This window comes from Natrix helvetica, assembly GCF_964273705.1.
Source record: "Natrix helvetica genome assembly, chromosome: 1".
In the NCBI taxonomy this organism is placed as follows: Eukaryota; Metazoa; Chordata; class Lepidosauria; order Squamata; family Natricidae; genus Natrix; species Natrix helvetica.
Genome location: NC_138548.1, coordinates 71,640,979 through 71,667,061, shown reverse-complemented (window position 1 = coordinate 71,667,061; position 26,083 = coordinate 71,640,979). Strand labels below are relative to the sequence as shown.

At 39.3% G+C, this 26,083-nt stretch overlaps 1 protein-coding gene across 2 annotated transcripts in view; it reads right to left on the bottom strand.

Moving 5' to 3' along the window:
• Positions 1 to 17,710, bottom strand: part of TYRO3 (TYRO3 protein tyrosine kinase) — a 90,828-nt gene extending 73,118 nt beyond the window's left edge. For both annotated transcript variants that reach the window (XM_081935486.1, XM_081935487.1), the window contains exon 1: positions 16,063 to 17,710. In XM_081935486.1, coding sequence (XP_081791612.1) covers positions 16,063 to 16,156 — 94 coding nt within the window. In that variant the 5' untranslated portion in view covers positions 16,157 to 17,710. The remainder of the gene's footprint in view (positions 1 to 16,062) is intronic.
• Positions 17,711 to 26,083: the final 8,373 nt, after the last annotated feature.

The window sequence follows — 26,083 nt, the reverse complement described above, 5'->3', positions numbered from 1 at the left end:
CTGAATTTCCAGTTAGGAAATGGCAAAGGAGAATAAAACTATGCAGGACTTCTTCAACAATGTGCTCATTTGGAAATCAGCAGGGTGAAGCCCAGTAGCAATTTTTCAGCAGTACAGGCAGATGAATTAGGTACCCTTGCAACACTGCACGGTTAATGCTTTTGAAAGAATTATTCTCAGAACAATAGTACAATTCCACCAAAATTCTCTCTGGAGGCTTTTTGATTCCCAGGTAATATTCATTACTTTAAAGAAAGCACAACTTTGAACGATTTCTATGGGGAGTAAAAAGAAATCATTCACATAGGGAGTCATTCAGCTCACAGCTTCTCTTAATTGCAAAAGCTTCTGAACTATGTGAAAACTCCATGGATGGAAAAGCATGGTTGAACACTTAGCCCTGAAAGGAAAACAACCAATTTCAGAACATTTCTCTCTCTCTCTCTCTCTCTCTCTCTCTCTCTCTCTCTCTCTCTCTCCCTCCCTCCCTCCCTCCCTCTCTCTCTCTCCTTTTCTCTTCCCTTTTCCCTCATGTGTGGTGCAGAATTAGTTGAACCAGTAGCCAGGCAACCCCCAAATTCAAGATAGATGCCAAATGCTGATCTCATCTCTCTTTTGGAAAGGTGTCACTAATTCATTTGCAGATTGTGATGTTTCTCCATTTATAGAATAAATGTATTCTTCAGGATATGTTTCAGGGCCACCAGACACTTTTAATGTCAGTGGAGGAGACAATGAAGATTTTTGGACAGATCAGATAGTCTGAAGTATACCATATTCAGCATTGGAAGAAAAGATGACGATATACTGCAAGGAAGAAAATAAACTAGACAATAACTAAGCCTCAAGAAGAAATTTCAGCCACTAGACCAGCAATGGGGAACCTTTTTTGGCTCGCGTGCCATAAGCGGGGGGAGCGCAGGGGGGTCGTGCATGGGCGTGCTACACCCATAATGCAATGTGCGACCTCCCCCAGCGCGCATGCATGCATGACAGCCACAACCCCCCCATTTTTTGCATGCTTTTTTCATCCTCCCCAGGCTCCAGAGGCTTTATAGGAACCTGGGGAGGGCGAAAACAGCCCTCCTCCTCCCGGAGGCCCTCAGGAGGCTTCAGGAGCTTCCCTGAAGCCTCCAGAGCACAAAAACCCGGCCCTATGGGCAAACCGGAAACTCAGGAACGGACTTACAGTTTGCTCGGAGGGCCAGTTTAAGTCCTCCGGAGCCTTCAGGGGCCTTCCAGAGGCTTTATGGAAGCCTCCGGAGGACGAAAAATGACCCTACAAGCAAACTGTTTGCCCGTTGGGCCATTTTTAGTCCTCCGGAGCCTTCAGGGAAGCCTCCGGAAGGCCCCAGAAGGCACCAGAGAGCTTAAACTGGCCCTACAAGCAAGCCGGAAGTGACTTCCAGTTTGCTCATAGGGTCGTTTTTCGTCCTCTAGAGCTTTCAGGGAAGCCTCTGGAAGGCCCCTGAAGGCTCTGGAGGACTTAAACCGACCCTATGAGCAAACCAGAAGTCCATTCCTGAATGTCCGGTTTGCCCATAGGGCCATTTTTTTGCGCACCGGAGGCTTCAGGGAAGCTCCTGAAGCCTCCGGGGGGGGGGGGGGGCAGGGGAGGCTGTTTTCGCCCTCCCCAGGCTCCTATAAAGCCTCTGGAGCCTGGGGAGGGTGAAAAATGGCCTCAAATAAAGGCTAAAGTCAGCTGGCCAGCACATGCATGTGCGCTGGCCAGCTGACAGGGCAACACCTCGCGTGCCCTGACAAATGGCTCTGCGTGCCACCTGTGGCACACGTACCATAGGTTCACCATCCCGACACTAGACAATTGCCCATCAGTATTATTACATCCTTGGTAGCTTTATATTATCTTGGTTACTTTTGGAACCATTTTATATAAGGAGGTATAACTGAGCAATGTTAATCTTTTTTAGATATTTCACAGATGCTAATGGCAAAAATATACCATGATAGATGATGATGATGATGATGATAATAATAATAATAATAATAATAATAATAATAATAATAATAATAATAACAACAACAACTACTACTACTACTACTACTACTACTACAATAACAACAACAGAAAAATTGCTGCAGGCTGTGAAAACGGAGAACATTATAAAAAAAACAGAAACAAAGGCAGAATATAAGGAAAAACAGCTGGATGACAGATTAAATAGATGGAAAATTTTGCATGGACAACACTTGAAAAACATTGAAGGAAAACGTGATGACAACCTTACATGGGCATGGCTTAAGATGGGAATCATCAAGAAAGAAATGACAGGTTTAATACTGGCTGCTCAAGAACAAGCACTACAAACTAATGACATGAAAGCATAGATACAAAAATACACCGACAATCCAAAAGGCCGATTTTGCAACGACAAAGTCAAAGCTGTTTCACATTTAATATGTGAATGCAGCAAAATCGCACAAACTGATTACAAAGCTAAACATGACCGAGTTGCTAAATTAATCCACTGGTCATTATGTAAAAAATATGATTTACCTGTATCTGAAATTCATGGGAACATAAAGTGGAAAAAGTTATTGAAAACGAGAAGGTGAAGATCTTGTGGGACTTTTGAATACAGACGGATCGCCATTTGGAACACAACACGCCAGATATCACAGTTGTCGAAAACCGAAACATACAATTTATTGACATCGCGGTACCAGGAGATGCCAGAGTCAAAGAAAAAGAACTGGAAAAAATCATGAAATAACGCAACCTGGCCACTGAAACTACGCGATTATAGATGAAACATGTAACAGTGTTTCATGTGCCCCATTGTCATTGGGGTACTTGTTAGCATTTCCAAGAATTTTATAAGATACATCAACAAACTGCAGCTTCCTGCAATACCAGCAGAACTGCAAAAAACTGCGCTACTCAGAACATCGTATATTTTAAGAAGGTACTTGTTTGATACCTAGGACACTGGCAGCAACCCGTATCAACCATTAGCACCAGTCAATGGTATTTGTGATGCATTTTTGAATGTTCAGTTGACTGAGTTTCATATTTAATGAATAAAAGAGATAATAATAATAATAATAGGTTTTGAAAATAAATATTATACTCACTGATCAGTCAATCTTTTTCAGATTGCAGATCAATTATTCTGTAATTCCACCAATGCCTTTGCAAACCCAAACTCCATTTAGAACTACGCAAAGCTCTGATATAAGTTGCCTTATCACTTTGTGTTTATTATTCAATGTGCTCTACATGGTACATGGTACTGTCTTTAAAGACCACCCCAAATCTGTTGGTTCAGAATGTAATTGGCCAGTCAGATAACACTGGTTTTATGTGTGCTGCCAACAGATTTATGAATATATTGCACAGGGTTGTGTTAACTTATAAAGCCCTCCAAAGCTTGGCTCTGGAATATCATAGAGCCTGTCTACTTTAGGGAGAATCTCCTTGTTCTATGCAGTCTTTTCAGAGAGAGAAACTTTGGATTATTGTACTATGACATCTCTAAGGAGCATGGCAGGAGCCCCTTCATTGCTAAGTTTAAAAAAAACTGTGACAAAAATTATTTAATTGGTCTTCTGAATATTAGGCATGTTTGGGCTTCAGGATTTGGTTTATGAGTGTATACATAACTTTTGTAGGTACATGATTTTATCTTGCTTTAATTATAATTATGATTATAAAAGTTATTGCTTATTTTTATGCTGTTTTCTATCTTGGCTAAACTGCACAAGGACATGGGATGGAATGGTATAGAAATGTGTATATAAACACATCAATAAACCAGGCTTGAATTTTTGAACTGAAGGATGGCTCAAAGGTGTTTTAAATAATAATCAGCCAGAGACTGTAGGCGCCTAAGAAAGTACTCGTGTGAATTTTCATAGCCCCATATCTATTCCGATTCATTTTGCTCGGATATAGTCATATTTTTAAAAAGCAAAAGCTTATTGTCAGCTTTCTTCATAAGATCACACCCATCTTCTTCTTCCTAGCGTATTCTGGCGGGTGCAGGGTCCGCTTTTCGGATCATGTGACCTGATAAATTGAATGTATGTCTAAAATGTGTGTCTTACATTTCATGGAGTTTAAGACAGGGGTGTCCAAACTTGGGAACTTTAAGACTTGTGGATTTCAACTCCCAGAATTCCCCAGCCATCATGGCTGGCTGGGGAATTCTGGGACTTGAAGTCCACAAGTCTTAAAATTCCCAAGTTTGGACACCCCTGGTTTAAGAGATTTAATCAAACTGACTGGATAGCTCCGACTATTACAGCATTTGTGGGAATGAACAAGCCACAAAGTCAGAGCCACCCAATCTGCTTGACAAGCTTATGACAACTGTGTTTCAAAAAATCCAAATGATTGTGATTCCATACCATTATTAACATATCCAAATAAATTCCTTAAATTGTATCAGGCAGAATGGTAAGTCTGGTAGTCTTAAAATCAACCCAACTTCCCTTGGGATAATGGAGAAGAAATAATTACATTGATATAGTGTTACCTTTGCACCGGTGGAATTCCACTAGCAGAAAAATATAGAATACAGAATAATAGAGCTGGAAGTCTTATAGTCCAGGGATCCCCAACCTCCCTGACAATGGCCTATTCAAAACCGGGCTGCATGAGTGGTAGACCGGTGTGCATGCATGTACACAGTTCCACTCCCAGGAGTGGGAGCCTGGTCCCCTTCTCACCACCACCCCCAGCCAGGCCACCAAGCCACATAGTTGGGGACAGCTGTTCTAGTCTAATCCCCTGCTTAAGCAGGAGACTATATACCATTCTGGAGAAATGGCTGTCTAATCTCTTCTTAAAAACTTTGAGTGATGGAGCACCTACAACTTCTCTCTTTGATAAGCTGCCATCCATTACCTCTTGTTCTGCCCTCAAGGGCTTTGGAGAATAGGTTGACCCTTTCCTTTCTGTGACAGTCCCTCAAATATTGGAAGACTGCTATCATGCGACCTTTAGTCCCTCTCTTTGTTAGACATATCCAGTTCCTGCACCGTTCATCGTACATAAACTCATTGGGAGTCTGAATGATAAGAAGAAAGAAACATTAGAACCCTCTAAAGAGCCGCAGTGGCACAGTGGTTAGAGTGCAGTACTGCAGGCTACTTCTGCTGATCACCAGCTGTCAGCAGTTTGGCAGATCGAATCTCACCAGGCTCAAGGTTGACTCAGCCTTCCATCTTTCTGAAGTGGGTAAAATGAGGACCCAGATTGTTGGGGGCAATATGTTGACTCTGTAAACAGCTTAGAGAGGGCTGTAAAAGCACTGTGAAGCGGTATATAAGTTTAAGTTCTAGTGCTATTGCTATTCACACAATGGGAAGTCCTGTCTCCAATAACTACCAGTAGGCAATGTTAGTCCTGCAAAAAAGTGATAAAACATGGCTGTGTATTTTTTTAAAAAATTATTATATTTTGTTAATTATATATTTTGCTATTGATTAATTATATCTGTCTTCTTGCCTTATCTCAAGAATCCTAAAGAAGAAGAGATTTAAAAATATCTCCATAGAGTAGTGACTGATTTCCAAACGACAAGCTTAGCATCTTTAACCCCTGAGCCTTCAGGCTCCATTCAGATCTTAATGGAAGTAAAAAAAAAAAAGTAAAAGAAACAGGACTACTCATAGACTAAAAAGTATTTCATGGTCAAGTCACATAGTGACATATGCCAACAAACAAACACGCGTTCTATTCTACCTATTGTTTCTCTTGATGAAACAGCTGTAACAATTATTCTCCTTTCCTACATCAAAGCCAAACACACAGTGCAAAATTTGAGAACTGAACCTGTGTTTCACTGATCTCTTAAAAAGCAGACACTACATCTGTCCAGCATATTAATAATGCATCTCTAAAAAATATTCATCTACCAATAATAAACTAGAAATTTCACTCATTGAGGCACAACATTGACTGACGATGTACACCATGCTAAGCTATGATTTACTTTAAAAAATAAAAATAAAACATAAATAGTTCTATTTATGTAATATGCTTTTCAGATCAGCAGGATAAGCCCCGTTGAAGATAGTCCTTCTGTGAGGAGTTTAACTATATGATGTGCAGAAAAGGGCTTTCTTTGAAGTAGCTCCTGGATGGTACAAAACATCCTTAGGAAATATGTACTTCCATTCTCCTGCTATTTAAGAAATAAACATTTATGGAGTTCTTGGTGCTCTCTGAGCTTGGTTGTTTGCTTGTTTCATTACCCAACATCATCAATTCAAGTCACATCAACTAGTAGTAACTAGTAACATCTAGTAGTAGTACTAGTAAGTAGTACTAGTAACATCATCAATACAAATCAATGTAGGGATTGCTGCCTCTTAGTAGTACTTGCCTTACCAGTTTTGTTTTGTTGTTATATTTTTATTGAAAGTTTTACAACAAGCATAAAAGCTAACACAAATTAATAAAAGGCAAGAGCAGAAAAGAGAGACAAGAAAAACAAAGATCAACATGAAGAAAGAATAGAAAGAAAGAGAAGCTTCCAATTTCCTTTTCAGCAAATATAAGTACAATTACAACGTTACTTCTTATTCTGTGGTTACAAAAGAAAGCTCACTCTTACCCATCTTTTTTAATCATTGACACCAGAAACCAGATTTATATACCACTTCATAATGCCGAGAGATTTACAAAGTCAGCATATTTCCCCCAGCAATCTGGGTCCTCATTTTACTGACCTGGGAAGGATGGAAGGCTGAGAAACCTTGAGCTGGTCAGGATTGAACTCCTGGCTGTGGGCAGAGTTAGCCTGTAATATGCATTCTAATCACTGCACGAAATAACAAATCATAAGTGCATTTTATCTCATTTTTATGTAAAAAGTTTCTAAAAGGTTACAAGTAAACCATAAATATAGGCGTTGTTTCTTCTCTAATCAAATGTGTTACCATAATTTAACTATCACCACTAGTTCCACTATCTGCACCAACCATTCCTCCATTGTGGGTATTATTGAACTTTTCCACTTTTGAGCATACAATAATTTTATTCAGTTGTCATACAGTATATAAAAACAAAGCTCCATTACTTTTTCTAGTTGTTTGTCCACTAATATCAAAAGAAAAGACTCTGGTTTCAACTATACAGTATCTAACCTTTCAAATCTTCTGAATTAATGTATCTATTTCTATTCATTTTTAAAGGTTTTTATTTTACATGTCCACCAGGCATGATAAAATGTCCCTTCATAATGTTCACATTTCCAGCAAAGATTTGAAGTACGTTTTTTATATTTTAGACAATGTCTTTGGTGACAAATACCTATGATAACTCATTTTATAAACGTTCTCTTTAATAGTAGAGCATAATGTAAATTTTAATCCTTTCAACCATATATTTTCTATTGATCTATCTGCATATTAGAGCCAATCTTTTACCCATTTTATTATCCATTATTTCGCTTATTCTTCTTTAATATTTTAGCAATTCTTTATGCATTTTAGCAATAACTTGTTCATCATTAGCATATAATTATATTCCAAACTTGCTTACTCTTTTCAAAATCATAAAGCCTTTTATCCACTTTAAACTTTTCTGTTAATTGTACATAAGAAAACCATTGATAAGGAGCATCCTTCCATTATCAAATATTATTTTGATTTCATTTTATAATCTCCTTGAGAGAAATTCTAACGCATTGTAATAAGTTAACTATTTATGTTTACTTGCTGCTTCTCTCCTATAAACTGTGTCTTGGGCTGAAAACCACAAATGTGATTTCAAGAAGACTCTACATTTAAATTTATTCCATACTCTAAGAATAGCCTGCCTGAGATAAAGACTTTTGAAATCTACATTTATGTGAATGCCACTCAAATTTCAAATCGTGACCTTCTAAATCCAATAACCTTCTATTTCTTAACAACACCCACTTTTTGTTCAAATCAAACAGCAGGATGCAAAATATAGTTTAAAATCTGGAAGGCCCAAATTTCCTTTTTCCTTCACATCTTGCAATACCTTATATTTAACTCATGTTTTTTTATCCTTGGCATACAAATTTAGATATATACTTCTGCCATTGTTTAAATGCTATGTCAGTTGTCACAACAGGTATCGTCTGAAACAAAAATAACATTCTAGATAAAATATTCATCTGAGTCACAGAAATTCTATCTAACAATGACAATTGTAACTGATCCCATCTTAACATGTCTTTTTGACTTCATTAACTTAACAGAGTTATTTGGAAATAACGTAAAATCCATATTTGTCATAGTTATACTGAATATTTTACCTTCTTCTCAATCTTAAAAACTGTTTTATTTCTCAATTTTATTTCATCTTGTATCTTCATATTTTCTGTTAATATTTCTGTCTTCTGTTTATTAATCTTAAAACCTACTAGTCACCAAAATTCTTTTAATTTACTTTTAATTTACTCAATCTCTTTTAAGGAGTGTGCCAAAACTAAATCATCTGCAAACGTTTCTGTAACCATTCATCATGTGTTTTAGCCTCCAGCCTCCTAATCATCATTGTTGCTCTTCTCTGCACTCTTTCCAGAGTCTCAGCATCTTTTTTTTATTGCTATAATCAAAACTGGATGCAGTACTCCAAATGTGGTTTTACCAAAGCAGCATAAAGCGATACTAACATTTAATGTAATTCAGTGGTGGGTTTCCATTATTTTTACTATCGGTTTGCTTGTGCGCATGCATGCGGTTGCACGCATGCGCAGAAGCGTCCGGGCAGGTGGGTGGAGCCTCCTGCCGTCGCCATTACCAGTTCACCCAATCTAGACCAAACCGGGAGCAACCTACCTCTGATGTAATTTTGATACTATCCTTCTATTGATGTAGCCTATTGTATTGACTTTCTTTGGCAGTGCAGCACACTGTTGGATCATACTTAAGTGGTTGTCTACTAGGATTCCTAGATCCCTCTCAGGGTTACTGTTGTTGAGCCATTCTATATCTGTGCCTTTCGTTTTTCTTGCCTAACTGTGAAACTTTACATTTCTCCCCACTGAACTGCATTTTGGTAGAAAGGGCCCAGTGTTCAAGTCTGTCAAGATCCTTCTGGATCTTGAACCTATCTTCTAAAGTATTGGCTATTCCCTCATATTGGTGTCATTTGCAAATTTATAAACTTTATAAACTTATATAAACTTGTCTCCTACATTCGTATCTTCCAAAATTAAAAAAAAATCTAATTCAAATTATCAAAAGTGACATGATTTAAGAAAATTCTTGCCCTGCCAATGTTGATGGGTGTTTTCTCCTTGATAAGAGTATTTTTTTTATTAAACAAATTTATATGGTCATTGATCACCCAATTCAAACATGATGACTCGTAGTGACTTATAACATTTAAAGTTCATTGTATACAAAACCCCACTCCCCTTTGATTAGAGTATTGTTTTCTGCTTGATTGTTTTGGCTGGTGTTAATCCTTGCTCATTTGGGTGTTGACTGCTGTAGTGTTCTCCAGTTCCTCTCCAGCAGTCAACACCCAAAAAAGGACCAACCAAGGAGAAATCACCCCCCCCCCTAAAATGTAAGGGCAAGCTACTGTATATAAACAGGGAGCAATCACCACACTCACTAGCACTGATGATGTTACCTAGTTGGGTAATGAAATGTCTACAAGCAAACAACCAAGTTCAGAGAACACCAAGGACTCAACCCTGAGCTACAATACATATATACTCTTCTACGGGAAGTAATAATCTCTTCCATCAAGCATTTAGTTAAACATTTCTATTTAACCAATATTGAAATTTCAGCTAAATCAATATTAACTGTTTTGTCTAGCTCTTAAGGGTTTGTTTATATTTGAATTTGAATTTTTTTTTCAGATGTAAGACTCTTTGATTACCAAATAGATTGAAAGGTAGTGTATAAGAGAGAGGGATGGGAGAGAAGGAGGGAGGGATAAACTACATTAGCAGCAACATATCTAGCAGCAACAATACAGCACATTCTGTCAAAAATTTCCAACTACAGAACATTTTTGCTGAAGTTCTAAAGTTTAGCACAAACTATATAGTAAGATTTGGTGAAGAGCCTTTTTAATTATGATACCTGAGTCTCAGATCGCTTTCTGCAGGGATGTGCACTAAGCAACCATGTTGTAGTTTTTCTAGTGGAAAATTGACTCCCCCCCACTTTTTTTCAACCATAAAATATTTAAGGAACTTTAAAATGCTTTGTACTAATCTCCGGCTATAGTTATTTTATATTGCAGCCAGTTTGCTCTCTTTTTTTCAGTTCATATTTGTATTTCATGTCTTATATTGCTTTATGTTATTTTACTGTAGTATTGGAAATTGCTTAAAGTATATTGGTATGCAATATAAATACATTACATAAAAATAAAGAAAACCACACTTGTGGAACTAAGGAACCTCTGCAGAATAAAAGCATTTTGTTCTATTATGGACTTCTACTGGCTTAACAGCCAGTAAAACCAGTGGTTCCCATGCCATTGTCTTGGTAATGTTTTCTTTGTTGTTCGTTTAACTTAAATAAATTGCTAAGAGCAGTGAAGCTGGCAAAATAGACTACGTTTAGACACAGCACTTTTTTGTAGCTGGGCTAAGGAATTAATCACACACTCGGAAACATGATCTAAGCCCTTATTATTTAATTCAACAAATGAGATTAAATTACGTGTGTTTGTGCATGTGGGCATGTGGCAGAAAACATCCTCCCTCTCAGTGTGCATCCTTTTGAAGCAATAAAGTTTCTGCTAGTCGCCCTACGACCATGCCATAGATACAAAAAGTGGGCTTTATAAAATGACATTCTTATGAAATAAAGGCAATATTTTGCAATAGCAAAACTGCTCAGCTTTTCAGTAATCCACTTGCTAAAGTAGATAATCATGAACAAATAAAGCTATCTTTGCAGACAACTTCAGATTTATCATAAGTCACTATACTTGCCATAATCTTAAGTAAGCAAAATACATTTCACATTTGAAGGAGAGCCCTGCACAAATAATGAAAGAAAGAAAGAAAGAAAGAAAGAAAGAAAGAAAGAAAGAGAAAGAAAGAAAGAAAGAAAGAAAGAAAGAAAGAAAGAAAGAAAGAAAGAAAGAAAGAAAGAAAATGAAAAATAAGGTACAGCATATTTTTGGCTTTTGATTGTGGGAAATGAATAACCACTTAAGGCATAGGTAATTCTGGAAAAATCATAGGGTAGGTATATATTTTCTATGGAAAAGCACAGCATTCATTCACATGCATGCATGTATGAATACATAACTGTTGCTTAACTGAAGCATGGTCAATAATGTATCATAACAGTGTAATGGTTATAGAAATAAGAAGCTCATTTAGCTATAGCTTAACAATTCTTTTGCATTCAAGGAGCACCTTGACCTTTAATTCCATACCTTTATTAACCAAATAAAAGCTACCTAAACAGTTGGGTGTGGGTATGAGAAAAACACAAAAGAAGTTGCACAACACTATGAACTCCCTACCACTCTTCCTATTGGTCTAATCACCAGTAAACCACTATATTTTTGGAGTATAAGATGCACCAGAGTATAAGACACACCAAGGTTTTGAAGAGGCAAATTTTTAAAAAGCGTGAGTAGGTAGACAGTGGGATAGAGAGGGAGAGAAAGAGAGATAAATACAGTAGTTAGGTAGGAAAAGAGAGAAAATAGGTAGGTAGGTAGGTATGTAGGTAAAGGGAGGGAGGGAGGGAGGGAGAGAGAGAGACAGAGACAGAGAGAGAGAGAGAGAGAGACACAGAGAGAAATACAGTAGGTAGGTAGGAAGTGTGTGTGTGTGTGTGTGTAGGTAGGTAGGTAGGTAGGTAGAGGGATAGAGAGAGAGAAATAGAAAGAGACAAACACATAGAGAGAAATACAGTAGGTAGGTATGGAGAGAGGGTAGGTAGGTAGGGAGAGGGAGAGAGAGAGGGAGAAATACAGTAGGTAGGTAGGTTTTCTGTCAAAAAAACTGCATGCATAGCCTTATGGAGGCTTATAGAGTGCTGCTGGGGGCCGGGGGGGCAAAAACGGTCCGTTTTTGCTTATTTCTGCCCTCCCCAGCCTCCAGGTGCTCTCTGAAAGCCTTTATAAGGCTATGCGGTCATTTTGCTGAGGGGGCGGGGCTTCAGGAGGCAAAAAATGCTGTATTCAGTGTATAAGACGCACCCAGATATTCAGCCTCTTTTTTGAGGAAAAAAAGTGTGTCTTATACTCCAAAAAATATGGTAGGCAAGAAATTTCAGTTTACTTATGCAACTATCAGCTAGTTGTAACAATTAACTACCAAGTCCAGCTATCATCTAGGTGCAACAATTAACTACCAAGTCCAGCTATCAGCTAGTTGTAACAATTAACTACCAAGTCCTTCTAGATGTCTTTGCAGTGTAACATATTAACTTTCTGCTTTGGCAAATATTCTTTACTGCTGGCATTGGGATTCTTAAGAGGGGAAAAAGGAAATGGAAGTGGATGTTTATCAGAGGAATATTCTCCTAATTCCCATTGCATTAGTTGCCAGATATATAAGACCACAATGTAGGTTTGCTTGAATTTGGAACAGAAACCTTTAAGCTAGGTCCCCATGCTATATTGCAAATATAATTCCCAGAATTCTGAAAATGGCACTATAACCTCATCAGTGGTATAACAGGTATAGGAAAGCTGACTTGGAAAGTATTTCAAAGTTGATGACTCCATGCTACAGGTGTAAAACTGATCAGCCTGCTTGTATAGAGTTTTTGCTAATCTCACACATTATCAATGGCAACTAAAACTGACCGACACTTCCTGGTCCAAAATTTGCATAGCTCAAGTTCTTACGTTTAGAGGAATCTCAAAAACCTCAGCATTTTCAACATGCTCTCATAGTGACTCTAATTAGTCTTCCTTCCTTCCTTCCTTCCTTCCTTCCTTCCTTCCTTCCTTCCTTCGCTTTTCTATCATGTATATCCCGTCTTTATTATTTTTATAGATTACTCAAGTCAGGAAATACATACAATGCTCCTTCCTCCTCCTATTTTCCATATAGCAACCCTGTAAGGAAGCTTATCCTGACAGAGAATGACTGGACCAAAGTCACCCAGTCAGATTTCGTTCTAAGTTGGGACTAGAACTCACAGTCTCCTAGTTTCTAGCCCAATGCCTTAACCACTATACAGATTGTACTACTCAAAAGAGATGCAACAGAGGACTATAGTTGCAGAGTCTATAGATATAGAAGGATCTGCATGCTTTCCAGATACTATGATCTGAGTCTGCAAGTAAGATAAGATCCACATTAATTCTCAAAAACATTTTTCCAGAAGAAAATATCCAGGATCGTTTCTGACACACAAACCTAAATTATGTCAAAGAATCAGCATTACTGTTTTTCTTTGAGATTGATTGTTTTTTTATTCTATCTATTTATATCCACTTCTTATTTTCTACCCACAGATTATTTTGACTCAATACTGACATCAGCCTTCATTCAGTCAGTCACACTAACCAGCTAACTTTGGAAACTGGTAACAGATGGATCCCACATGGAATTATTAGTTTATGACCCAGTGACAACAATTATGGTTCCAAACTACAATAATTCACCAATAGAGTAGGAGGGTGAGGGATTACAATAATAGAGCTGGTCCATTAAAAAATGACTTCCAAATTGTAACCTGTTCTGAGTTAGAAAACAAAATACCATGTTTCCCGGAAAATAAGCACGTGGCCTTATTTTTGGGGAGGTCTTATTATTTTTGAGGTGCAGGAGGTGGCAAGCGTGGTCATTCCATGGCTGCTGCTGTATTGCAATATTTTTGGGGAGGGCTTATTTTTTTGGGAGGGCTTATTTTAGCGCATGCACTCAAAAGTCCAATTGAGCTTATTATCCTGGGAGGTCTTATTTTAGAAGAAACAGGGTATTAATTTCAAGAATTTTATAAATGTTACTGATTCATTGGAAAATCAATTTATGTGTGCATTTGTGACATTTCAGCAGGGATGCTGATAGAACATTATTTCTATCAGTATTTCACAAAAGCATTAATGAGGTGATGTACAGACATATTTATTCAAATTCTACAAAACGTGTCAGTGGTATATTTATTACCATTTGTAGAAGAAGTAAACAGTTTTTTTAACCTCCTGTCTTTCCATAAAAATGAATGCTTGGGATAAAATCACAGAGAGAAAAAGGATACCCTTATGTTCAAGAGCTGTAGCCAATATTCAATTATGGAAATATAAATAGAGCTGCCAAAGACCTCAAATATATTTATGATGTTGACGCAATAAAGAAATACTAAAATAGCCAATGATTCTCATTCTAATATATATTTTTCTGCCTGAGATATAACGCCAAAGCATGCTTGCAACCTTTCATGGACCTTAGCCAGCCATAGTCCTGAAGTCATCATTATTTTGGTACATGGACAGAAAACTCCACAAATATCTTTCCCTTCTGCCATACCAGCAGAAGAGAAACTTACAATAAAAAACAAATCACTGCCCTTTTACTATCCACAACTTCATCTACCTGGGACAGCTGCCTGAGGAATCTATGGCATTCCAGATGTTAATGAATTACAAATCTTTTTCTAAAGAATTTTATTGGTTTTTACAAATGTTTATAGGAAAGGGTAAATAGGTACAAGAAAATTTTGACAGCTACATTGTGCGAAAGGTAAAAATCCCCCTGAATCTCACAACTTTTACAGAAAAAAAGGAATCAAAAATTAAGAAATAAACATTGGCAGCTTTTTGTTTTGCATTATATCAACAATATGTTCAATCATCTTTTATGTCACTTCCAACAATTACATTATAACAATAATTGCAATAATGTTATGAATTACAAATCTTAATAGCCCTAAGCATCCTGGCAATTGATGCAACAATTGGAATTACTGTTCCAAACTACTGGAGAGTCACAAATTACCCATCCTAACCTGATGATAGAGCCTGGTTTTAAAGGCAAAACCTTTAAATATATTTCATGCTAAATATCTGTGTATGAGTATTCTCATAGAGTGTGACTTTTTTAACCTTCAAGTGTGCTAATCCAACAAATCATCACTTAAAACCTCTACAAAGATAATGAGGCCATACTACAGGGACCATCTTACTGGACATTATATTTAGAAATGGACCAATTCATCCAATTAGGTAGCCTTTAATGGGAAGGATCTCCACCTCAGTGAAGTTCTAACTCTACCATGGACTCTCCAAATAATGTTACCGAGAGGATTGGGAAAGTAGGCAATGGAGTGGAATGGAAGAGTCAAATTCCTGGCATACAAAACTATTGGTTCAACTTGACAGGTTACAAAGATGGGCATGAACTCACCATCATCTACCAAATAATCATTAAAAAAATCAGGGTTTTAAAAAATATAAACCATGAAATACAGTTTCCTTAATGTTTATCATTTTTTCAGCTCCAATGAGGAAAGATGCAGGCCAGTCTCACGGCACTGGGAATAGATGGGAAAATCATTGTGACTACTGCACTTATACCTGGGCAGCAGGGAAAACCTTCTCTTCTCCTGGAAGTCCCTTCGGAGGAGGAAGAAAACTATCAATGGGAGTTTACTCTACTTGGGTTTGTTTATTTTTTATTTTTCTTTAAAAGAAGAGACTGGGGACAGGAGTGCTGGAAAGCAAAGGGCTTCCACTCCAAAGCAGCCCCAGACCTGGTTGTGCTGCTTCATCTACTTGGTTGCAGAACAAAAGTGACCCATAGCCCAACAATGTCCCAAAGGTGCTTTTTCAAGAGACAACTGGACTTTCTGATTTGTCTTCGAAGACCATTCGCTTGTCATCCAGGAAGCCTCTTCAGCTCAGAAGCTTCTTGGGTGAGAAGCGAAACGTCTTCAAAGACAAATCAGAAAGTCCAGTTGCCTCTTGAAAAAGCACCTGTGGGACAACCATGACCTGGATGACTGACAATCTCCATAGTCATAGCCCAACAAGAAACTCGGGAGCTGGAGCGCACCCACTTGGGAAACGTAAAATCAAGCGGGCGGGAGAGCGTGAAAGGGGGAAAATCAAGTCGAGAGTCGGCTGCCGTCCCCCTGGCCGAGAGGGAACTCGCAGGAACGGAATCTCCTTACCTGTTACAGCCCTGAAGTCCCGCGAAAACAGAGCCCATAGTGCCGGCAACAGCAACAGGAGTCCCCGCATCTGCATAGTCTGCTTCATCTCCATCTCTTCCCCCTCATCATCCTTATCACCATCCTCCTTGCGACCTCCGAAGCGCTTGCCTGGCGTCGGACCCCAAAATTCAAAGTCGGGGAGGAAAGGAAGAGGAGGGAAAGGGGGAAAGGGAGAACGGGCGGGCAGCAAAGCAAGAAGGAAGTAGGGAGGAAAGGAAGAGGAAAACCAACGACGCCCCTTCCTTGAAAGAGAAGGTCCGCGCCCCCTCGATCTGGGCGCGAAGAGGGGCTCGGCGCCCACGCGATCGCGCCCGGCAAGGAAGGAACAGAAGAAGCGGCTGGAGATGGCAGCGCCAGGCACCCCACCAGCGCTGGCTCGACCGGCGGCTCTGCTCCCTTTCCCTGAGCTTGCGATCACCAAGTCGGGAAGGTCCCCCCCTGCCGGCTTCCCTCCCGCAGTGCACAGAATTCATCGGGCCCGCCGAGCCCGCCGAGTTGAGCCTGGCCCAGCGCGCAGCTCCCTCCTTCGGCCGCCGCGACTTCCTTCTGCAAGTCTTGGCGTCGGCTTCTTGCTTCTCCTCCAGGAAATGGCGCTTCTTTCACGGGAGGCCACGGCTCTCCTGCTCATGACATCACCGGCTTCATGAATATTAATCCGTCGACGGCTTCTCCTATTGCTTTCCTGAACTTTGTTGTTTTATTCCCCCGCGAAGTGGAAAATAACAGGCCTGCGGCAGAATCAACGTGGTCTCCCGTTTTCAAAGAGAGGGGAAGGCGCGGTGCGACCTTTTTTCTGCGCGCAGGTTAGTCAGCGAGCCGCAGTTTCTACTCAAGGAGCAGCTCATCCCAAATCAGAGAGGTCGTGGTTTGAAAAAGAGAGAGAAAAAGAAAGAGAGGGAGCGAGAAAACAGAAGGGTCTGTGTGAGACGCGGACAAATAAAGGACTACCCATTTCAATCTTCATCCAGAGAAGGTCGCCAGTAGATCAATAATAATAAATAATGTTTACAGAGCCATACAAGTCACCGATGTGGATTTCTTCCAGTAAAAATCCAAGAGAGAGAATGTAGTTTCTTCTTCCTTTTTAAAAAAAATAGATTATACATTTTACGTTCAGTTTTTGTTAGACGTTCTCCCGCAGAGTGTTTTCCATGGAATCAAAGCATTACATACAAATTCATTGGACAGTTTACCTTCATCCCACTTCTCTTTTTGCCCTCTCTTGTTAATGTGGCCAGTGAAATAAGTGAATGTGGAAAATTCTTCATTATGAATATTGTATCTTATGTTAATAATGTATGGTTCAGATATTTTATGTATTTTGTGTAGCTAACTTCTTTGAGCCCAATTTTGCTTTAAGACCTCATGGCAGCTGCATAATATTTCTTACTCCAAGTTAGGATGGACTAAATATAGTGATGCCCAAAGTTATTAAACTAAATGTGTACCTGAACCTAGTCTCCTTAGTCCTGTGTGACATTCTACCTAGTTATTAGAACCATCAGCCAATCAACATTATGTGTCTAAATTGGGGAATCTGAGTTATAGTCTCTCTCTCATAGACCATAATAAAACGTATATTTTTAATAAATTTAGTTGGATGTTTATGGAAAAAAGTAAATTTGCTTCTTGCTTGTTTGTACTGTGAAAATCTATGTAAGGTTGGTATGTTTGGATTGCCCTGTCCGGTGTAATCCTTAATCCAAATTGTCAGTACCGTTTACTGGAAATAAAAACCAACAGAGAAAAACAAGAATTGGGCTATCATGTTTTGGTTGCAGATTGGGCAGCAGAGAGATGTAGTAACTCTTGCTTAACTGTTTGAAAACTGGAGAAAAGGGAGTGTGTAACTATGTATTCCCTAATTCCCTGTGTATGGCTGATCCAAGATATCTGGCTGCCTGAGCTATGGCCAATTATTTTGACACAAAATATAAGAAAATATCCCAACATATTTCGTGGCAGTAATACCACAATAATAACAAATTACATAACAATTTGCTGCTGTTTCACAGCTGTCTAAATATAGTGGGTTATTTCACATTGCCCAAATTAGGACCCTAAAGAGCTATGTATCAATTGTATTTAAAAAACTGATAATAAGAAATAGCAAAACCCAGTAAAATATATTGGCATTGATAAATTCACTGTCAGTCAATTGCAAAAGGCAGCTTTATTCAGAACAGCTTACATCCTGTGACGATAAGTAAGACCATCCACATCTGCCTATCCCAGGTCCTTGGGAAGGACTCAATAGGTGGACAAAAATGCCAAATCCAGTCTGAACATCTGGCTGACTGTATGATGAGCAGTAATAATAATTTTTCTGAATATTGTAAAGACAATTTTTCTGAATATTGTAATCAATAAATAGTTGCAAGCTCTGTAAGAAAGCCATGCTACTCTATGATGGTTAAAAAACAAATCAGGAATCTGATAGCATCTTTTCTAACTAACAAATTTAAGCTCACAAAAATCTGTTAGAAAAGGTGCTACCAGATTTTTGATCTTTTGCCAAACTATTGAGTTGGGTTAAGTAATGAAACTTGGTTGGGCAATGTAACATCTGCAAGAAAACAACCAAGCACATCAAGGATTCCATAGTTCAACCCGGAGTACACATATTCTCTTCTATTGAAACTCTGTTGAATTGATTAATGCATTGTGCTGTAATGTTAAGCGTGGAAGCTACCTCTTCAAATTCCAGCTGTAACTTCCTTAGAGAAATATTTATTACTTCCTTTGGCTACTTTGTTATATTTCCTTTATGAAGCATGATGGTAGGTAGATAAGATTAAGTAGCTTTCAAGGTTGTAATTAGGTTTAAATAAAGACAAAAATGATACAGAGTACTCTTAATATTCCCCTCTCCCAGCTTCTGTACGTTTCTTACTTCCTGCGTGCATGAAATGTTTAGCTTTGGCTATTCTAATCATAATTCAAACACTTTTCTGGTTTTGCATAAATGCAACTTTTGACTTGTTTCTGGTTTGGTACAATTATTATTATTTTTTATCCTGATGAAGGGCTTTATTTAAATCTTGTTTACATAAAAAGAAATTGAGAGGCATTCCAAATAATTCATCATCAAATCTATCTGTTTTAGCAAACTTTAAGATAAAGTCTCTTTCAATTTAAACCCCACTCCTGGTGATTTCACGGATGCATCCATTCAATTTTTATACCAACAATGGGGAAGTGGTGGTTGCTGCCTTAGCTTTCATATGTCAACAGGAAAAAAAACAGGTTCTTTCTTTAATAGGGAAGAAATTTTACTCTCATAAAACATCTGGTTTGTGGTCATATATATTAATCCAACTAGAGGTATACAAAATAGTTGAACACTTTTCAGATTCCAAGAACTGTTCTTCAACCAGGATGTGTAAAAAACTATTTCCATCAGATATGCTGATTGGATGTCAAGAAATCATAAGTCCTATCAATATTGTAAAAGTGTTCAATTAATATTATCCCTTCCTGTCAGCATGAGATTTTGGCCTGTAAAACAACCTACTGGAGCATCATGAAAGTTCTGCTAATTAAAAATGCCCTTCTACTGCCTAAGTATGAAAATACAGCGGGATAGTTCTGTAGTAGGATGAAACTGTTTTGCTTATTGGTCCTTTAAATAGGTATTTAACGTGCTTTTCATTTAGCTTTGGGGGGGGGAATAATCCCACAATTCCTGTAATTCTTCAATAATAAACCTTGTTTCCCATTTGTTATATTTTAAGAAAGACAACTTTTTCATAGTGTTCTTAAAATTCCCCTTTATTAAAATTGAAATCTGGTCTCCAACATTAAATCTATTATTTTATTTTATTGAGGTAATGTGCAGCTATTAATGAAATTTCCGTGTGCTTAAAGTATCCTGTTGAATTTTCTGTTTCGTAAAACTTTTTCTTACTTTCTGTATTAAATGACACAAAGACAACCTGAAAAGTATTCATTTTTAAGTATGAATTATTAGGAAAAATAGTTAGTAATTATGCAATTACTATGCTGAAATACTTGGACTAGTTTAATAGTAGTTTGAATATAAGTCCAATACTTATTTGTGGGAGCCTAGCTTGGGCACTAGTAAGATGTTACTTACTTTCTTTAACTTCCAGAATTCCGTAATTAGTATAATAATTACTGTGACTTTTGAGTCCATCTCAAGACCATAGTAAAAGATTGTTGTAAACTGCCAGTGAAAGATATCGAACCTTGGGAATTGAGGGTCTCAGTTGAGTCACATTTGGTATATTTGGGTAGATGGATAGATGACTGCATGGATGGATTTGAGTAAGTTTAAACGTGAATAAGATTATTGTGTCTGAGAATATTTGTACGAGAAGAGTGACATTGTGAGTGTGGTTTCACTAAAATAGTGGTATTCATCCCTGCCTCACTTAAGTTGGCAAAGAGAATAGAATATAGAATTCACTACAAAATCTATAATGAAAAAATGTACAAAAACTATTTTCATGATTTTTTTCTCAGTGTATATTTAACCAGTAGCAGAAATACCACATATAATGGTAACTACATTTCTTCATTTACGTGCCTATTCGCTGGAGCTCTCTGGGTACCTCAAAGAAAACAGATAAAACCATGGAAGACAAGAACAAGGGAACATAAGTAATAAAGACACAGAACTAAATCAGCACAGGTGTCTGGTGGGAAAGTAAAATCAGAAGCAATAAAGCTATAACTTAAGTATTTTGGATTCACAATGTGAAGAATTTGATGCGTGGGAAAAATCAAGGACAACTGAAAATGAAGCTGACAGAGGTCGAGGTGGCCAGATGCTGTCGCTGATGGCACAAGCAGGAGCTTACAAGAACTCATTTACAACGATCAGTCATAGCAAAATGATGTTGACGAAGAGATGGAAATGACTGAATGACCAATTGCACAGCAAGAAACCTCGATTTATAGCTTTAAAATGTAGGTCTTGTGATGTCATTATAACCTCCGGAGTCATCCCTAAGAAGCCTTTTCTGTGCTTGCTAAAGAGTGTTTCTCAATATAAGGAATCAAGTGCTTCTCCAGCATTACACATTTGTTGAGAATGCAACATCATCCTCGGGCCACTCCTGTGAACGCGGCCTCTGCTTGACTTTGTCCCAGCTTCTTCCACCATAAGCTATGCTGAACGGCCAGTCTCTCAAGGGTGCCTGCTCTGCTGTTGTTGGCTACCCGATGTCTGTGGGTGTGCCACCCTTCCAGTCCCCGGCATCTGGTTACCATTTGCCCTTTGACAGCGGGAGAGTCAGAGCTCCAAACCCATCTCTCAATTTGCCTAGTCAAACAATGGATGGCAGGAAAAGCAGAGTGAGAAGGGAGGGAAGTGGGGCTTTGAGTCCTGGTTCTCCTTTCCTTCCACAGAAGGTTTTCTTTTTCACTGAAAGGTCACTTGCAAGGATATCTCCCCCCTCCCAGCAAGTTGCCATGTCCACTCCAAGTGCCTAAGTTGTAAAGGGGTTTTTATAGTCACGTAACACTGAAGTTACACCAGCGCCGCGTAACGGAGTAAGCTCTTGTTACTTGTCCCAGCTTCTGCCAACCTAGCAGTTTGAAAGCACATAAAAATGCAAGTAGAAAAATAGGGGCCACCTTTGGTGGGAAGGTAACAGTGTTCCATGAGCCTTTGGGATTTAGTCATGCAGGCCACATGACCACGAAGACGTCTTCAGACAGCGCTAGCTCTTCAGCTTTGAAATGGAGATGAGCACCGCCCTCTAGAGTCAGGAATGATTAGCACCTTTGTGCAAGGGGTACCTTTACCTTTAACACTGAAGTTAGGGGGGGGGGGGCAGAAAAGCTGAATCATGGAGAAAGCAGCCAACACCCCTGCAGTACTGTCTCCAATTCTTTCAGGCTCCATTGCATTTGCCAAAGTGACAGCATAATACATGTCCAGCAGGCTTCCAGAAGATCTCTGGACACATGTAGAAAAAGTCCCAGCTTGCAAATTAGGCATTGCAGCAAGTTAAGCTGGGGGAGTACTTTTAAGTGCTAGGCTAGCAGTCACACCCTGGAGTGCTAGACACATTTAAAACGCCCTTCTGTAAATTTATCAGTGGCAAAGCTAAATGGATGTTGGTAGCTGTTCTATAGGAATGTCCCCCTTGCAGTATAGCGTTGCTTCCCTACGTGGGGAACTCTGGAGCTCTGCAACCTTCAGCCTACACACTCCTGTGGGAAAGGACAAATAGACCCATTTCTCTTCCTGTTCCTGTTTTGTCCCCTGTGGTAAGAGAACCTGAGTCTTCTCCCTTCCCACCGGATTTCTTCTGGGTGGCAGGAGAAGCAGGGGGAAAGCAGTTGCAGAGAATAACTCCTTCTTTGCAAGGTGACCTATTCCATTTGTGAGATAGACAACCAATAGCAAAAGTTCCAAAGGTCTTTTGCTGTTGGCAATTGTGGTACTACAAGACCTGTTCGCCACTTGCTTCTGTCCTCCCCTGAAGGAAGTTATAGCCTCTGTTCTGCTTTGTTGCCCAATAAAGACCCTAAGGCAATGTTTCTCCACCCTAGCAACCCAAAGATGTGCTTGCTTGAAACCGAATTGAATTGTTTGAAGCCTACTAGTTGGAGAATTCTGGGAGTTGAAGACCACAGATCTTCAAGTTGTCACAGTTGAGAAACACTGCCCTCAAGTTAGGCAGCATGGCTTGGAGTTCTTATAATGGGTAACAGAATAGTTATCTATATGGTCGAAGTAAACTTTGGTACGTTCTTCAGACACAGAAATTTTGAAAGTTCAAAGAAGGAGAAAAGGGAGTGAAGGAAAATCAGGAATAATCTGATGAAATTTCTGCGCATATGAATGACAAATGCAGTGATCTGGGGCAAGTAGCTATTCTGTTCTACCCTGCTGATTTCAGCAATGGAATTATTTATTTCGTCTCTTAGGATTCAATTTAATCTCTTTTTTTTTCATATACAATTCAAGGTGGTAAACATCCCTCTACCTTCTTCTTCCTCCTATTTTCCCCACCACAACCACCCTGTGAGGTGAGTTCAGCTCAGAGAGAGTAACTGATCTAAAGTCACCCAGCCAGTTTTTCATGCCAAAGGCGGGACTAGAATTCACAGTCTCCTGTTTCCTAAGCCAACACTTTAACCACTGCACTGTGCATGTTGCATAACAATATTGCATGACTACTCTTACTAGGGATTTAGTTTCAGTATAAATTCCTTTTGATGCAGCAACATCTTGAAATTATGCAAATTCTTCCTACGGATCTTGCTTGAAGCATGTTATTCTAGATGACTGGTATCAACACCTCAAATTCCAGGGTAGCTGGCAAAGAATGCTGAAAGGGCCTACTACAATCTTGCAACCCTCTTAAATAATATCCTTTTGTAGCATTTTAATTTCCAGTGTCCCTGCTGCTATGTTATTGTAGAGCATGGTAGGAGATTACAATTGTTTGAAACACAGCTAAACAGGAATGATGTTTGCTGCAAACTCTGCTCTGTGACTATACAGGAGGCAGGTCATCACATCAGGGCTGGCCCACAATGACTTAATGATTAAATTAAATTAGATCTTGCAATACCACACCCTGACCTAACTCTTCCCAAATTAGGAGATTAGGTAATCTCTGCTAATATTGGGGTTGATCTACCATGGATTGCCTAAAACATAGAATTGGCTCTGCGGCTCTTTAATTAAGTGAACCTTTGACTTGTTCAGACACAATATCTCATTTAATTAAGAGAAGACCCCTAATAAGGTGGAGGGTTTGTTTTCTTTTGTTTTTTTTTTGGGGGGGGGAGGGAGTGTTTGCTGTCCTCAGCATTGACATCAAGGAATTCAAGAATGGCCTGCTGAATTTTTGCTATTACCCACGGTGTCTTTGCTCCCACCTCTAGTCCTGTTTCAAATACTCCCACCCAATTGCTAGGTGAGCACAGCAGTTTCCTCAAATGCAGCAGTGTAGTGAGCAGATAACTACTGACAGGGAAAGGAAAAGAAATCAACGAAGTATCTTTGGAAAGAGAGCTTGCCTTGGTAGTTTCCAATAGAGGAGAATATACTGCATGTAACTCAGGGTTACCTAGATGGGTAATGAAACACCTGCAAGCGAACAGCCAAGCTCAGAGAAGACCAAGGATTCCACAGTTTCGCTTTCAACCGGAGTATACAGAAGAGAATTCAAAATCCAGTTTGAAGTTCAGAGAGACAGATCAGGTTTGTCAGTCAGTCCAAAGGACAGTTTCAGGAGCAGGATTCACAGGAATGACACATTAAGAGCAGGAGGTTAGGTAGTTATTTCCAATGTAGAAACATAGGTCAGATCTGCCTCTTAAATCAGGCTGCTGCAGCCAGCTATCTTTAATTAAGATGCTCGGCAGGGACCCTCACTGAATGTTTTTGTTCTGTTCTCAGCCCTACTTGCTGAGTCTGAGGGTTGGGGGTGGGGTGGCATGCTTCATTATGTGACAACTAAAGCTGTTTGTGTTTGATCAGCGTTAGGGGATTCCTGAGACTGACACTCCATAAATTCAGTGGGAACAGCTTATTCCTGCGTCATGACATCTCTTTTGGTATCCCCAAGGTCATCCAAGTCTTGCAATGCAGCTGTAGTATACACCTATATGACACTGATTTTTGTAGTCTGGTGTATAGAGATGACAGCAGCCTCCCGAAGTAATGTGTGCCTCACTCTCGCGGCGATTTTATTGGATGACCTCTAATGGAAAATGGACAGCAATATTGCATTTTTTCCATTGGTGTACTGTTCACTATTGGCCTGACTGTGGATTGGTTTCGGCACCAATTTTGTAGCCTTTTCTAGCTTTATGTGCATCTTGATCTACAAGGATCTCTTTCAATTCACATCCATAAACTCAGGGTGGGTTCCGGCAGGCACACTACTGCCGGTTCGCTTGTGTGTGGCTTGATGCATGCAGTGCACGCATGCGCAGTGCAATTAAAATTGTTCTGCACATGCGCAGAACTGAAAAACAAGATGGTGGTGCCGTGGGCGCTGCCCGTTGAACCAGTTTGGGGGCGTGGCAGGCCTGGGTTGCTGCCGGTTCCAGCGGCCCAGGCTGCCAAACCGCTACCAGTTCTGCCGAACCAGTAGGAACCCACCACTGCATAAACCTGTGTCATGAATAACAGTCTCTGCTGATGGCAGTTAATGTCTGTGCGCCATTTTTTTTAGGAAGGTGGTCCTCAAACTTAACACCTGATTGTCATTTCTTGGATGGGAAAGTCTGGCCCAATTTACCCTCTTTGGAGAGCTGAGTACTTCTCATACTTTTCCTCAGAAGTAGAATGAAGGTTAGCTCAGTGTGTTCCATAAAGGTTGTTTGTTAAACCAGCATCTCTTTTATCCATTGATAGAGCTTAGAGAGGAAGCTCTGAGCACACCTATGTCACAGCATTTCAGAATGATAGATAGTTCTAAAGAATTCATAAGCTTTTTCTTGATGCTATAAATACTGCTTGCTTTAAGGTTGGTGACTGCAGCCTCGATATTCTACCCTTTCTATTATTGTCACACGATAGATTTACACATTCTAGCAACTGGGTAATTCACTTGTGTTTGGTAAATAGCTGTGTATCTGCTGTAGCATGTACCTCAGAGTGTAACATTTCTCGGCTTCCAGGTTCTGCATGCTTTCGGTGAGCTGATTAGATTAGAGCTGCCCACACATTTTTTTCTGAGCCCTGCTGTAAAGACAGCAAGGAGTGACATGTGGGGCGGGTGGGCTACAGCCATGAATCAAAATTACAGTTCTCCTATATGAATCCTTTAAAGGATTTTAAAAGGAAGGAAGATCGTTAAGGCAACATGATAAAGTGAATTCAACTGTGCTTTTGTTAGGTAAATCCAGACTGACTACCAGATAGCAGTAAATGTAGGTCATTTAGCATAACACCATAGGCATCAGCAGCAACGGGCACTGGTTCGAAAACTATGGGTGTGATTGGGTGATCCAAGCCCCGCCCCCTTTTAATTTGTTTTGCATC